The sequence below is a fragment of the Solanum verrucosum genome, unplaced genomic scaffold, assembly GCF_900185275.1.
Source record: "Solanum verrucosum unplaced genomic scaffold, falcon-dt-bn FXZP01000279.1, whole genome shotgun sequence".
NCBI classification, from domain to species: Eukaryota; Viridiplantae; Streptophyta; class Magnoliopsida; order Solanales; family Solanaceae; genus Solanum; species Solanum verrucosum.
This window is the reverse complement of record NW_026020289.1, coordinates 836,564-851,558: the sequence shown is the minus strand read 5'-3', so window position 1 is coordinate 851,558 and position 14,995 is coordinate 836,564. Positions and strand designations below refer to the sequence as shown.

Genomic DNA, 14,995 nt, shown 5'->3' with positions numbered 1-14,995 from the left:
TGCTTAAATAAGGGGTTACCAAATTAGGGAGAGAGAGAATTGTTTGCTTCATGACAAATGTTTAATGATGGATGAGCCTTTTTTTTTTGTTTTCCATCTAGTGTTTGGAGTCCACATTGAAGCTTCGACTAAATCCGAATCGTGCTCTGTAGGGCCTATTTGGGGGTGGAGCTCTCAACAAAATTTTCTCCATATCCAGGGCTCAAACCCGAGATCTCTGGTTAAGGGTGAATCACTCCCACCAGTATACCACAATCCATGTTGGTGATGAATGGGCCCTAGTTGATTACTCCTTGTCATCTCTCTATGAGAGTTGGCATTGCAACAAGCAACATGGGGATTGTTCTGACAAAAGTCCTTTTCATTTTCCAGTTGTTAAGAGTGAAAACCAAGTTTGGGATCTATATATGTAGGCCACCCTCTCCACAGTCCACATGGTTACGTCAAACGCCGTCACTCACAATTCCCCTAATATAAAATGACAATTCTCAAAGCCATTATGCATAAGAATAATGTCATGTGTACCCAAATCTTATTTTATATTGAAGAGAATTTTGATAGATCTTCAATTCAATTAAAATAATATAATATAATTTTGACGAAGAAAATAACGAGAGTAAAAAATGAAGACAAAATTATTGAAAGCATAACAACGCAAACTAAAGTTACTACAACTATTATGATATGAAAAAACAACCCTTAAACCAAATATAAAATAATAATAATAATCTGGAGATTATTATTTTTATCTATCTAGGATACAACTCTACAAGGTAGTAGTATTTGTTTCGATCCCTAAATATCTGCGTACTATGGAAAAATAGATTTTTATTTAAAAGTATATGACGTGTTTCCTAATCACGTGCCATCTTTCACGTTATAAATTACTGCGTACATACAACACCTATACAAGCGCCATGATTCTGATATCCCAGCTTCTTTATTTTTAAACAAATACTCTTAGACACACAATTAAGTAAAAAAAATATTCAAGGTTTTAAATTAAATTTATATTAAATATATCAAAATATATTTTAATTTTATGGTGTTAAAAATGTCACGATAAAAAGGTGAAATTGAAATACTGCAAAAATAAAAAGATTATTCTTTTTTAAAATAGACTAAAATAAAATATGATATAATATCCCCTAAAACAAAAAATTTCTGACATGGTTACAGTTAACGGCGAAGAAGCTCCGTTAACTCGCGACTCTCCAATATATATACTCTCCCTCTTCTGTGTGGCATTTCCCCAAAAATCAAATTCTCTCTTCACCAGTTAAACCCTATACCCTCTCTCCTACAAAAAGTCACTCCAAAGTTCATCAGCAAGAATGCGTGAGATTTTGCACATTCAAGGAGGTCAATGTGGAAACCAAATCGGAGCTAAGTTCTGGGAAGTTATCTGTGCCGAGCACGGCATTGATTCCAGCGGAAGGTATCAAGGAGACAGTGATCTTCAATTGGAGCGACTGAACGTGTACTACAATGAAGCAAGCTGTGGAAGGTTTGTTCCACGCGCCGTCCTCATGGATTTGGAGCCAGGAACTATGGATAGTGTCAGATCTGGACCTTATGGTCAGATTTTCAGGCCTGATAACTTCGTTTTTGGCCAGTCAGGTGCTGGTAACAACTGGGCGAAGGGACATTATACTGAGGGAGCGGAGCTTATCGACTCGGTGCTTGATGTTGTGAGGAAGGAGGCTGAGAATTGTGACTGTTTACAAGGTACTTGACAAGTCTACGCAAGTCTAGTAGAGTCAATTCCCTTGATCTAACAATTTCACTGTTTAGTTTTTTTTATACATGTTTCAGTCGTTATGTTTTATGTGTCCTCTTTGATTTCTTGAATTTCTGGTAGGATTAGTGTTTATTAAAGTCATCGCGTTTGAATTCGATTTTACTAAATCAATCCGCTGCTTATAGTGAACAATTGAGTGAAATGTCACAGAACACTTTCATTCTGGTGGTGTTTTGTTATTATGTATATTTATCTCTAGTAATTTGAAATAGATTGTTTATTGTGCTTCAGGAGTGCATTTTCTTGGAGTTTAGAGATACAGTATCTCTTTGAATGAGCGCTTTGATGTGAACTTAGGTTTCTTTGTTTGCGCGTATGAAGGACAATGTGTTTTAGTTCAATTTTTTACTAAAGCAACTTTCATTCAGCAAATAATATCTGTGTCTATTTGGCAAATATGCTAGTTTATTGAAAATAATTGAGTTATATGGTACTTAAAAATGTATTCAGGTTGAATATTGTATCTCCTAATGGCTATATGATCATGGTTGCTGCAATTGCTTGAAACCTCTTTGCTTGGTTTATCTCTTATTTTTGGTCCATAACAAAGTACATGAATGCAATTTGAAGTTTGGCAACTCAGACCCTGCTTGAATGAGAGTCCATGATCTAAATTTGATTTGTTCTGGTGCCCTCTAAATGAGTAAAAGATTGGGCTGGCTACCTTTTTCTTACATCTTGTGAAAGCATTTTGAGCTCAATGTAAAATACCTTTTCAACTTGTTAGTAATCTGATATGTTAAGCAAATGAATATGGATTTTGTTTTGGTTTCAGGTTTCCAGGTTGCTCACTCTTTAGGAGGTGGAACTGGATCAGGAATGGGAACACTCCTTATATCTAAGATCAGGGAGGAGTACCCAGATAGAATGATGCTTACTTTCTCTGTGTTCCCTTCCCCCAAAGTTTCAGACACAGTTGTTGAGCCCTATAATGCTACTCTTTCTGTTCACCAGCTTGTTGAGAATGCAGATGAGTGTATGGTGTTGGATAATGAAGCTCTTTATGACATTTGCTTCCGAACTCTCAAACTTACTACTCCAAGCTGTAAGTTGCACCTCTTCTCAGTTAGCTGTTTTTTTCTTACTAAATGCATCCTGATAGTTGTGTGTTAAATTTTCATGTTGTGTTAGTTTTATCATCTATTCTTGACTTAAACTAATTAAATTGCAATAAGCTGAGGGAGGATGAGGTGACATTCTTTTATTTATGTGTTGGAATTTTTATATGTATTACTGTTCAGTTGATTCAACTACTTATTTTAGAATATTTGCATTTCTTTACAGTCAATATCATGTCCAAAAACTTTTTGATTGTGTATGATTCTGTTTTATTATCACTACGTAATAGTGCTTGTCCTTTTTTGCCCTTTAGTTGGTTTGGAAATCACACTCAGTCCTAAATTGGGGCATGAAAATGAGTTCTATTACATGAATCATTATCATTAATATACTTGCTATAATGGATTTTGTTGATTTATTTACTGATGGATGATGTTTGCCTCAGTTGGGGACCTAAACCATTTGATTTCTGCCACCATGAGTGGTGTAACTTGCTGTCTCCGTTTCCCTGGTCAACTCAACTCTGATCTCCGCAAGCTTGCTGTTAACCTCATCCCATTCCCTCGGTTGCATTTCTTCATGGTTGGATTCGCTCCGCTCACTTCTCGTGGGTCGCAGCAATATCGAGCATTGACTGTTCCTGAGCTAACACAGCAGATGTGGGATGCAAAGAATATGATGTGTGCTGCTGATCCTCGTCATGGTCGATATTTGACTGCTTCAGCTATGTTCCGTGGAAAGATGAGCACCAAGGAAGTCGATGAACAGATGATTAATGTGCAGAACAAGAACTCTTCCTATTTTGTTGAGTGGATCCCTAACAATGTAAAGTCAACAGTCTGTGACATCCCTCCTACTGGTCTGAAGATGGCCTCAACTTTCATTGGTAACTCCACCTCTATTCAGGAGATGTTCCGTAGGGTCAGTGAGCAGTTTACAGCTATGTTCCGAAGAAAGGCTTTCTTGCATTGGTACACTGGAGAAGGTATGGATGAGATGGAGTTTACTGAGGCTGAAAGCAACATGAACGATTTAGTTTCTGAGTACCAGCAATATCAAGATGCAACAGCTGAAGAGGAAGGTTATGACTATGAAGATGAGGAGGATGAACCACTAGAATCTTAATGAGTTCGGGCTGTGGAGAATTTTGAGTGCAGTTATATAGTAGTGATGTTAAGCTTTCTATTTTTGTTTTGTGGTTTGGAACTTTGTGCTGTTTGGCTACCTTGGTGGCACAATTATTGATTCCTTTGCATTTTAGTTGGTAATGCTTCATATACCTGCAATATTGAAATCTAATGGATGCTTTCTTTTGATCCCTATTCTAGTTCTAGATGAAATACTTCAGAATAGGTAAATGGTTTTATTTCTTGAGCAACATACCATTTTTACTTTGATTATAACTGTCTCGTGTTTATCATCTTTGTGGTCAAATTGGAAATTGCAACAAGCTCAGGTAAAAGCTATAGAGAGCAGTTCAAGTTGCAGAATATGTTGTAAAGTTTATTACTACTGTCTGCTATAGACAGCTTTCTTACATTTTAAATTGTACAAGTCTTAACAAAAATTCATTGTAAAAATAACAGTGTTTAACAACTTTTAATGTGCCTACAAAAAATAATATTGCCAGCAAAAATCATATGTTAATAATTATTATTATTTGAGAGATGATAGTATTATTTTCAAGCTCCGAACTTAGGCACTTTCGCAGTTGAGATCTGTGCAAGGAAGTGCTCTGCAACAAGTCGTCGTTGAATTTTTCCAGTTGCAGTTTTTGGAAGAGAATCAGTCATGAACACCTTTTTGGGGACCTTAAAGGCTGCTAGATTTTTCTTGCAAAATCCCAACACATCTCCTTCGTCTATCTTTGACCCTTCGCGTGGAATGACAGCACAGTTTATCTGTGAAACATGTAGGGTATCTGAATTAGACTATATATTATGCATGGCAGAAAATGAAGTTTTCTTCAATAGGTGATATGTTTTCCCCCAGAAATTGAGGTCATTTTGTTACCTCTTCACCATACTTGTCATCAGGAACTCCGAAAGCAACAGCCTGAGCAATCTCCGGATGAGAAACAAGGACTGCATCCACTTCAATTGGAGATATCTTTTCCCCTGAAAATTGTAAGATGGAAAATTGCAGATCAGAAACTGTTCATGAGGTGGTCGAAAGGGTTTAAGCAAGCGTTTAGACATGTAACATGAACGCAGTTAATTATGATAATATAGTTTATACTTTTCAACATTTTCCTAATTTCATTTTTGTATTATTCTGCTGAGACCTTAGGGTCTACTTAATTTTCAAGGCAGGCTGGCGGAAGCTATGTTTAGATTTTGGAAAAAGACATTATGGAATAGTTGAAAGAGGAGATGTCGATATCACAAACCAAAAATTGGGCAAATAATGAAAATTACGATGGAGAAAGGCTCTAAGTAAGCTGTTACATCCTACCTAATAATAAAAGGGCGATGCAAGCCAAGTTTGATGGCAACCACGCATTTGCCTAAAAACAGTCGATACAAAAAAAAAATACTATACTACTAATAGATAGACGGTCCATTCTAATGTCCTACTAGAATATTCTCCAGAATTTTAAAAAAGAGTTTAAAAAGAGAAGTCAATAATGCATTTCATTTCTTATGTACAATTGGGACATTGACCTTTAAATATTTTCAAATAAAATTTACTATGGAAACAAAACTTTTTCTATCAAATAGATCAATCAATTAACTATGTCTTAATGCCTATATTTGTCCACCTTACATCTATGAATCTTTGGTATTTATTCCTTTCTATTTGAGTTTATTTCATTCCAATACATCTTTATGAATAAAACTTTTAAAATATATTTGGAAAGCCTTAGCTGTAAAACCACTATTTAACTCCCTTTGTTTTAATTTTTTGATTTTATTTTGATTTGACATGAAGTTTAAGAAAATAATTATTTTTAATCTTGTGATCCTAAATTAAAGATACCCCATCAAATGTATCAAAATACCATTTAATTTAGTGGTCTTAAACATATCATGTAAAAAATTAGAACTAAAGAGTTGCTAAAAGAAGAAAGAGACGTTCTTTTTTAAATGGATTAGAAAAAACTAGGACAAACAAATTAAAATGGAGAAACTAGTTTTTCTTAAAGTACAAAGAGTTTGAACTTAATATCCAAATGAGTAATACATAAACGTGTCATCTAACTTGAGTATGCATATAGGATGCTCAAAGTTGGCCTTAGACACTTACCATATAACTTGCCTTTATACAAAGTTGAACAAGTAGACAAACATGTTTTATGTGACATAATACATGTAGGACCTAAGTTGTTCAAACTCTTCACTTTTGATGCCGCACCCGTGTCGACAAGACGTGGGTATCGGTGTGGGATCCGTACCTGATTTGGTCAACCAGTTTTGGATACTTTGACCAAATTCAAGGGAAATTTTTTGGATAGATTTAATGATTTCTATAATCAAAACTTTCCTTTTATATATAAATTGAAATTGATGAAAACGAAAAACCTTGTATATATAAATTTCTATTGCCACTACCTTTCCTTTTATCTCCTTCCAAGATTCTCCTCTTAATCATTATTTTCTCCTCGAGTTCTCTACATAATATCTCATGATTTATGTTTTATAACTCTATTTTTATGCCAAATCCCAGAACCCGCATGCCCAAGTCAGAAAATTTAGGTCATAGAGGATCCGATCTCTAGATCCACACCCATATCGGACATCGCCACCCGAGTCCAAGCAACTTAGGGTAGGACGGCGGGACGCTACATAGGATGTGAATTGCCACATTGGATGCAACATTCGGCATGTATGTCTGTTTATTCAAGTTTATACAAGTTTAAGCATATACTCAAAGTTGAAGGGTAAAGATATCAGCTAAAATTAAGTTACATGACACTTTTGTGGCTTATGTAACTAGGAAAGCATGTTCATACTTCACATCAATACTAACATCATGCATTCAAAAGAAGCACTTTGATAGACAATCAAAATCACATTGAATATTAACAAGAAGTTGAAATCGACATACCTCCACGGTTGATCAACTCCTTGATCCTTCCAACCAAATGCAAATATCCATCAGAGTCCAAATATCCCACATCTCCAGTATGAAACCAACCAAATTGAAAAGCAGACTTATTAGCCTCAGGATTATTCTTATACCCTTTTGTAACATTTGGACCCCTAATGCAAATTTCTCCCTTTTCATCAGCCCCTTGTACCACACCATTCTCATTCAATATCCCCAATTCTTGTCCCACTGGCTTCCCTACTGACCCTGGCAAATGTGGACCATTTTCTGGTAATGGATTTGAACACATCAAATGTGTTGCTTCTGTCATTGCATATGCCTCTAAAACAGACGCACCAAATGCTTCCTCTAACCGTGCCAATACGGATGGTGCAAGAGCAGCACTGCAACTCCTAATGAACCGGAGTCTCGGGTAAGAAGACTCTGGGTTGCTGAAATGACGGTCCAATAGGATCTGGTGAATGGTAGGCACCGCGGTGTACCATGTGGCGTTGCACTTGATCATGTCAGACCAGAAAGATGAAGCAGAGAATCTACCGGAAGCAGGGAGCGTTACGGATCCTCCAGCACCAAGCGAGCTTAGTAATCCTGCAATTAGACGGTCAAATTAATAAAATGTTCAAAAATTTGCTAAGGTCAAAATGAATTGGATGAATTACGAGTACTAATTGATTGATTTGGTCATATTTACCTGCAATCAATCCATGAACATGAAAGAGTGGCAACACGATCACTGTAGAGTCCGATTCAGCGAGTTTGTAAACCGATTTAATATTGTTCACTGATGATACTAAATTGTGCTGTGTTAGGGGAACGCCTTTTGGTCTGCTGGTGGTGCCTGATGTATGTAGAAAAAGTGCAACATCGGATGGATCATTCACAATTTCTGAAACCAAATCACAATCTGATAGCGGACTACTCGGGCTGAGAGACACATCGGAATCAGAATTGGGCAGAGTCACCTTAATCCGAGGAATATTGAGCTTTGCAGCCGCTGCTTCAGCTGCCTCATTTCCTTCTTTTGCAATTAACAACAGTTTAGACTCGGAATCTGATAAATAAAACTCGAACTCTTCGGGCATATACGCTGAATTCAGTGGCGCTGCTGTGGCTCGAACTCGAATCACAGCTAAAAACATAATCACAAACTGAAAAAAAAAAACACATATTCGTTATATGTTATACAATTAGGACATACAAGAGCGGCATCATTTAATTTATATATACTGACAGTGCAAATATACCTCGATAGTATTGGGAAATGTGAGAGCGACCACATCACCGGGCTGAATACCAGCAGCAACGAGTTGAGACGCGGCTTGTTCAATAAGTTGTTGTAGCCTTTCATGCGTGACAATGAATTTTCCCGAAACAGATATTGCGTTGCGGGTAGGGAATTTTTCAGCAACATGTTTCAATAACCTTGTGAGCGTCAAATTAGTTGCCATTTTTTCCAACAAATAAAACAATAGAAGAAGATTAATTAGTTGTAAGACAAAAAATTGAGATGAAAATAGAGTTGTGATTGGCAAGGCATATATAAAGAGTATAGAGAAAAAAATGGCGGCCAATATAAATGCAAAGAAGTAGGAAGGAAGGGAGGATCTAATATCTAGTAAAGACGAGGAAAGGTAGGTATGGCAAATTACAAGTGGCAAATTCTTGGAGAGTGCATATTTCCTCAATTCGCTCGCGTCCGTTAGACGCTGAATCCATAATACTAGAAGAAAGATTGTGAGAAGGAGTCTAGGGAGATATTACGAGTTAGGCTGAATTTAATAATTTTAATTTAAATATTTGTATTTTTATTAAACAATATATTAAACATGTATAAAAATTAAAATCAGAATTCAACTCTTAATATTAAATATTCCTCCTGTTCCTAATTATTTGTTCTCTTTTGAATTGATACACCTATTAAGAAAACAATGATTAACATAGTGAATTGACCATTTTATCCATATTAATTATGAAGTGGATAAATTAAAATTTTAAGATTTTCAAGAAGTAATTAATTGAGGGTATAATAGGTTAAAAAAAATTGTCTTTTCTTGATTTATCAAAATGGACAAGTAAAAAGGGACAAATAAAATAGGTAAATTTGAACAAGTAACTAGGGATAGTGGGAGTAAGAAAGAAGTATTCAAAACACTCATGAACTTGATGCAAATTATTAGTTTCGTCCCCAAACTATTGATAGCCTTAAAAACACTCTTTACTTGATTAACTAAACTTAGATATACCCATGATCACTTTTGATGTGTCACATAATATAGCAAGTTGTCTCAAACTCTCGTATGAATATGGGGCTTTTAATCAAAATCCGAGAGAAGTGTTAGTATCACCCCTAAATTTGATGAAAATTTAGGGTGTATTTCACTTATATTGTAAAATTAGGATTGTATTTAAATTCAGTTAGTCAACTAAATGAATATTTTTAAGGTTATCAATAATTTAAGGATGAAAGTAATAATTCACGTCTAATTTAATCATGTTTTCATTACTTTTCACATTATATAAATATCTTCCAAACATTTTAAAATAACACAAAATTCAAATTCTAATTCCGCCATCATAAAATAAGTTGTGCCAGAAAATTGGGCCAAAGTGATTGGGTGAATATGAAAGGGAAAGGGACTTAGAAAAGTTTGATCCGTCAAAAGGCTCCTTGAAAAGAGCAACTTTGAATTGGCTTCATTAGTGTTGCAAGTTGAAATTTGTTTTGTCTTGTCTTAGTAAGAGAAAGGACGAGGATTCCACCAAACAGCTTCGCACCACGGAACTATCCCAACTTCATTTTTCCATCTTGAGCTCAAGATATCACATTTTAAAAAAAATAATTAAGATTATTACTTTCTGTCTCTAATTACTTGTTCACTTTTAAATTGACATATTATTAAAAAAATAATTATTAACACAGTGAATTAATCATTTTACTCCTATTAATTATGAAGTGAATGAATTAAAAATTTACGATTTTCAAGAAGTTCAACCTTTTTCAAAATTAATTAATTGAGAGTATAATACGTAATTTTTTTTTTATCCTTTCTCAATTTGTCAAAATAGATAGGTAAAAAAGAAAAATTGAACAACTAATTAGGGAGAGAGTAATTCATTTAAACTCTTTCATTCTATCGCAACAATAGAAGTTGAATTTTAATTTGAATGAGATTTGAGTGGTGAGATTATATCCACCATGAATAATGAAACTTTTGGATTTTAATTTTTATTGATCGGATAGATAGATTAAAAGAGTTTAAATGAATTAATAGATTTAATTGAAAAAATGTGACATGTGGGCTCCACATAGAAAAATAAAGGCGAAGCATGAAGATTTAACGAACTAAAAGTGTAAATATGACTTTTTTTAGAAGAATGAGACAAAAATGATCCTAAAGTTAGAAGAAAAAGACAAATATGTTGAAAAAGTATAAATGAGTGACAAATATAACTTACTTGTGAGAGTTCAAGTTTAAATATGATCCTTTTTTATTATATACTCACAAAAAATAGTAAATAAAGTTCATCTTTTATCATGATATCTATATTAATTGACATATACTCTTTAATAAATTTTTGAGAGATACTTCCTCCATCCATATTTACTTGTCAAATGTTTACTAATTTAATTTTCACTTTTAATTGTTATTTTTGACAAATCAAGAAATGACAATTATCTGTTTCCTATTTTACCCTAAATTTATTAAGAGTGACTTAATGTCTTTGAAGGTGTAGTGATAAATCTGTTTGAGATCCTATCAATTAATAGGGTTAAAATGAGAAACTTACTGTACCAATTATTATTTTATTAAGGGTAATGCTAAATGACCAGAAAATTTGACCAGAAATTTAAAAAGTTTATAATATATATATATTTTTAAATTTAAAATAAGCTGATTTTTTTCATTTTTTAAAATTAGAAGGTATTAAAGTTAAAAGGGTAAAAATGTTCAAAAAGGTAATAGTGTGAAATATGTTATTTACCATTCTGACCAAAAGGATTTTTCCTTTTATTAATGGGTAAAGGGTCAAATATGCCCCTAAACTATTCGAAAAGGTCTAGATATACCCTCAGTTTAAAGTTTGACTCACTCATGCCCTCGCCGTCCAACTTTTGGTCTAAATATGCCCTTATGGGCGTTAGTTGGCCTGCTGGACATATCCAACTCATTTTCCATTTCTTTAAATGCCACATGAAATTGTCATGTCATTTTGACTTTACCACATGACATTTATATGAAAATGGAAAGGGATCAATTATGCTCCTAAAAAATTCTAACCCATAAACACCTAATCCGACCCATAAATCAACCCCCCTTTTAAATAAACTACCCGACCCGTTGTCAACAATTTTGTTTAAATTTTTATTTTTTCGATAAATCCCGAATATTAGTAATTGATTAATAAAAAATAGGAAAAATATAAAATTAACGCCAAAAATTCACAAATAAATATTGTAACCTTAAATTCAACAATTTTTTTAAATTTTTATTTTTTTGGGTAAATCCCGAAAATGAGTAATTGATTAATAAAAAATATGAAAAACATGAAAAAAAAATATAAAATTAACGCCAAAAAATCACAAACAAATATAGTAACCTTAAATTCAAAAATTTCAATAATTTTTTTAAATTTTTATTTTTTTCGGCAAATTTTGAAAATGAGTAATTTATTAAAAAAAATAAAAATTAAAAAAATTGTTGAAATTTTTGAATTTAAGGTTACTATATTTATTTGTGATTTTTTTGCGTTAATTTTATATTTTTTTCATATTTTTTATTAATCAATTACTCATTTTCGGGATTTATCGAAAAAAAATTAAAATTTTAAAAATTGTTGAATTTAAGGTTACAATATCTATTTGTGAATTTTTGGCGTTAATTTTATATTTTTTTCATATTTTTTATTAATCAATTACTAATTTTTGAGATTTACCGAAAAAAATAAAAATTTAAACAAAATTATTGAAAACAGGTCAGGTAGTTTATTTAAAGGGGGGGGGGGGTTGATTTATGGGTCGGATTAGGTGTTTATGGGTTCAATTTTTTTAGGGGCATAATTGATCCCTTTCCATTTTCATATAAATGCCATGTGATAAAGTCAAAATGACATGACAATTCCATGTGACATTTAAAGAAATGGAAATTGAGTTGGATATGTCCAGCAGACAAACTAACGCCCATAAGGGCATATTTAGACCAAAAGTTGGACGGCGAGGGCATGAGTGAGCCAAACTTTAAACGGAGGGTATATCTAGACCTTTTCGAATAGTTTAGGGGCATATTTGACCCTTTACCCTTTATTAATAGGTGTGTCAAGTCAAAATTTGACGAAATACTATTTGGAAGGAGTAATTAATGCAAAAAGCAAAATAGGAAAAATTTATTGTCCTTTTCTTGATACGCTAACGTGAAGAATTTTTGACTAAAAACATTCTTGAACTATACTCTAAACTTAAAGCATATTTTTTTTTATATCAATAGTTAACAAAAAAACATCCTTCAAATATCTAAACATTAACAAATTCTATCCATTAGTTAAAGACCGTTAAAAATCTAATGGAGTGGGTGAAATTCACTTAAAACTCCGCAGATTTGAATACTTCACATTCTGTTTGGTTCTTTATTTTTAGCATGAAGTATTTTCACATTCTGTTTGGTTCTTTATTTTTATTCTCCACTAAAACATGAAATACTTTCCCATCTCAACTTGGTTCTTTATTTTTAGCAATCAAAATTTAGCTAAGAGCTAACAACTTATTGTTATTATGCTAATGTATATGTATATATGCTCTGGAAAAATAAATCGTAGAAGTGTCAGAAATGTCAATCCAACATCTTGTGCATATTTCATCTAGTAATGCTGCTAACATATTTCTCGTTGCATTCACATTATAGTACCTATTTACGAACTCTCTTATTTTCCATCTATCATTTTGTTTTTGCTCTTTGACTACTATGAGCACTCAATGGCGTCATTAGAAAGACGAAGTGCTAATATTTAGAGATGATCGATGTTGATTCTACCGGTTAACTAGTTTAAGGAGGAAGAAGATTGACTATGATTAAAAAAAGAACCTAGTTCCAAATGGAGGAACTATAGTGGTGTCACATGTGTTTCAAAATGCTCTGTTAGATTTCTAGCAGTTCTTGACAGAAGGGTGAAAATTGCTAGATTTTCAATTGTCGAAGGATGTTCCTTGTTCACTATCATATTACAAGGCTATACTTTAAGTTTGGTGTATAGTTGAAGGATATTTTTAGCCAAAAACTCCTAACGTGGACAAGTAAAAATAAAAAAAAATATTTTTAATAAAATGGATATTTTAAAAATGAATGGGAGGAGTATTTCATGTATTTCACTCTAGCTATGACATTCTCTTTTATCTTTTATACTAGATACAAGAGTATGCTATTATTCATTCTATCTCAATATACGTGATACAAATGAAATTTGAAGAGTCTTTTAAATCTTATATGATCTTAAAATATTTTAAATTGCTATTCATTGTGATTTATAATACTTTTTACGTAATTTTCAAATAATACATATTACATCTTTATGACGCATATAATTTCAAGAGTCAACAAATTTTTTCAGATGTTTTTTTTTAAAAATATTTCAAGTTGTTAGTTATTGGAATTTATAGTACTTTTTACATCATTTTCAAATAATACATGTTATTTCATCTGTCCAATTTATGTGACACGAATAGAATTTGAAGAGTCAACTGACTTCTTATGTCTTCTAAATATTTTAAGTTGTTAATTATTGCAATTTATAGTAATTTTAGCGTAATTTTTAAATATATAAAAGCTAAAAAAAGATGAGATAAATAAATTAAAACGAAGAAGTACCCTACTTTATCTACATTAATATGTAAGCGTGAAAAGAGGGATTGACACAAATATACAACTGCTACATATAATTGGCAACATATAGCCCAACATAAATTAGCAATTAATAGACAAATAAAATACTGGCACATATTAGCCCAACAGTGATATATCGGTATTTAAAAAAAAAATTAAAATAATAAAAGATATTTTGTCACGATCCAAAAGTCGAGGTCATGATGACACACACCCTGAGAACCCCAAAAGGGTATGTAAGCCAAAATAAATAACACATCCAAGACTTTCAAAGGGAAGTCAAGCCACAATTGATAGGAAAACAACAAAAAGTTTCCAAAACCAAGTAGCATAAATATAAAGAGCATCTAATTCATTTCTAGATTCTGAAATACATCTCAAAGTCTTCAATATGGGATTAAAGACTGTAGATGATAGATGGAAACCAATAACGATCCGGAAAGCAGGGTCTCACCACAACTCCGAAAAAAAGAAACCACTAGATCCGATTAGCCGCTATGAAGATCACCCTGACTAGGATCTGCATCAAAATGATAACAGAAGTATGGGTGAGTAAAATCCACATGTACGCAGTAGGTTAGACCGACTGCGTATAACCAACTAATTAGACTTAAGAAATAAACTATGAAACACTTTCACACAAAGAAGTCCTATTCTAGCATCGGTACTGCCGCCAATATATATATATATATATATATAAAAATATAATGACGGTGCGAATAAAGTAAACATAAAATGATACATATAATACTCAAATAAACATTTAAGAAAGTTACACAACACAATGAGTTGGCCAATGAGATGCAATGAGATGATGTGGTGGACCCAAGGTCATCGCATAACCTGTCGCATTCACCTTGCCGAGCTTTAGCTTCCAGACAAGGACCCATGAGGGACTTGCAGTCTATATAACAATCTCATGATCTCAATATCTCATCAACTTGCCACCTAGCTCATGGTCAAGTATATAAGTAGGGAACCTCATTTTCTTTCTAAAAAACAATATTTCTCCACTTTCTCATATTTCCATGATCAATGATATGCTGAATGAGGATGAATGCATTTGTAACACCTCAAAATTTGGTAAAGTCGAGTTGAAAGGAAAAGGTGCAGAAAATTTGTTGATGATGTGATCTAGTCCTATCTACGAACCGTAGGAAGTCCTATCCGCTCCTGGATAAAACTCCATAAATGAGAGGTGAATTGGTGACTT

The 14,995-nt window shown here is 33.1% G+C and overlaps 2 protein-coding genes across 2 annotated transcripts; one reads left to right on the top strand and one right to left on the bottom strand.

Moving 5' to 3' along the window:
- Positions 1–1,279: 1,279 nt before the first annotated feature.
- On the top strand, positions 1,280–4,118 carry LOC125834345 (tubulin beta-1 chain-like). Its single transcript, XM_049513499.1, has 3 exons — positions 1,280–1,728; positions 2,577–2,846; positions 3,306–4,118. The coding sequence occupies exons 1-3, from the start codon at positions 1,335–1,337 to the stop codon at positions 3,983–3,985; spliced, it is 1,344 nt and encodes a 447-aa protein (XP_049369456.1). The 5' UTR covers positions 1,280–1,334; the 3' UTR covers positions 3,986–4,118.
- Positions 4,119–4,342: 224 nt separating this feature from the next.
- On the bottom strand, positions 4,343–8,696 carry LOC125834342 (probable CoA ligase CCL9). Its single transcript, XM_049513497.1, has 5 exons — positions 8,155–8,696; positions 7,602–8,058; positions 6,908–7,498; positions 4,874–4,977; positions 4,343–4,761 (listed from the first exon to the last, which is right to left on the bottom strand). Exons 1-5 carry the CDS (start codon positions 8,356–8,358, stop codon positions 4,543–4,545), a joined length of 1,575 nt encoding a protein of 524 aa, XP_049369454.1. The 5' UTR covers positions 8,359–8,696; the 3' UTR covers positions 4,343–4,542.
- Positions 8,697–14,995: the final 6,299 nt, after the last annotated feature.

Excerpts from the sequence above, each read along its gene's own strand:
- LOC125834345 (XM_049513499.1), top strand. The coding sequence starts at position 1,335 with ATGCGTGAGATTTTGCACATTCAAGGAGGTCAATGTGGAAACCAAATC. Across the intron at positions 1,729-2,576 it reads GAATTGTGACTGTTTACAAG|GTTTCCAGGTTGCTCACTCT; the intron begins GTACTTGACAAG and ends TTTTGGTTTCAG. Across the intron at positions 2,847-3,305 it reads CAAACTTACTACTCCAAGCT|TTGGGGACCTAAACCATTTG; the intron begins GTAAGTTGCACC and ends TGTTTGCCTCAG.
- LOC125834342 (XM_049513497.1), bottom strand. The coding sequence starts at position 8,358 with ATGGCAACTAATTTGACGCTCACAAGGTTATTGAAACATGTTGCTGAA. Across the intron at positions 7,499-7,601 it reads TGTTCATGGATTGATTGCAG|GATTACTAAGCTCGCTTGGT; the intron begins GTAAATATGACC and ends GTCTAATTGCAG. Across the intron at positions 4,762-4,873 it reads ATGACAAGTATGGTGAAGAG|ATAAACTGTGCTGTCATTCC; the intron begins GTAACAAAATGA and ends CATGTTTCACAG.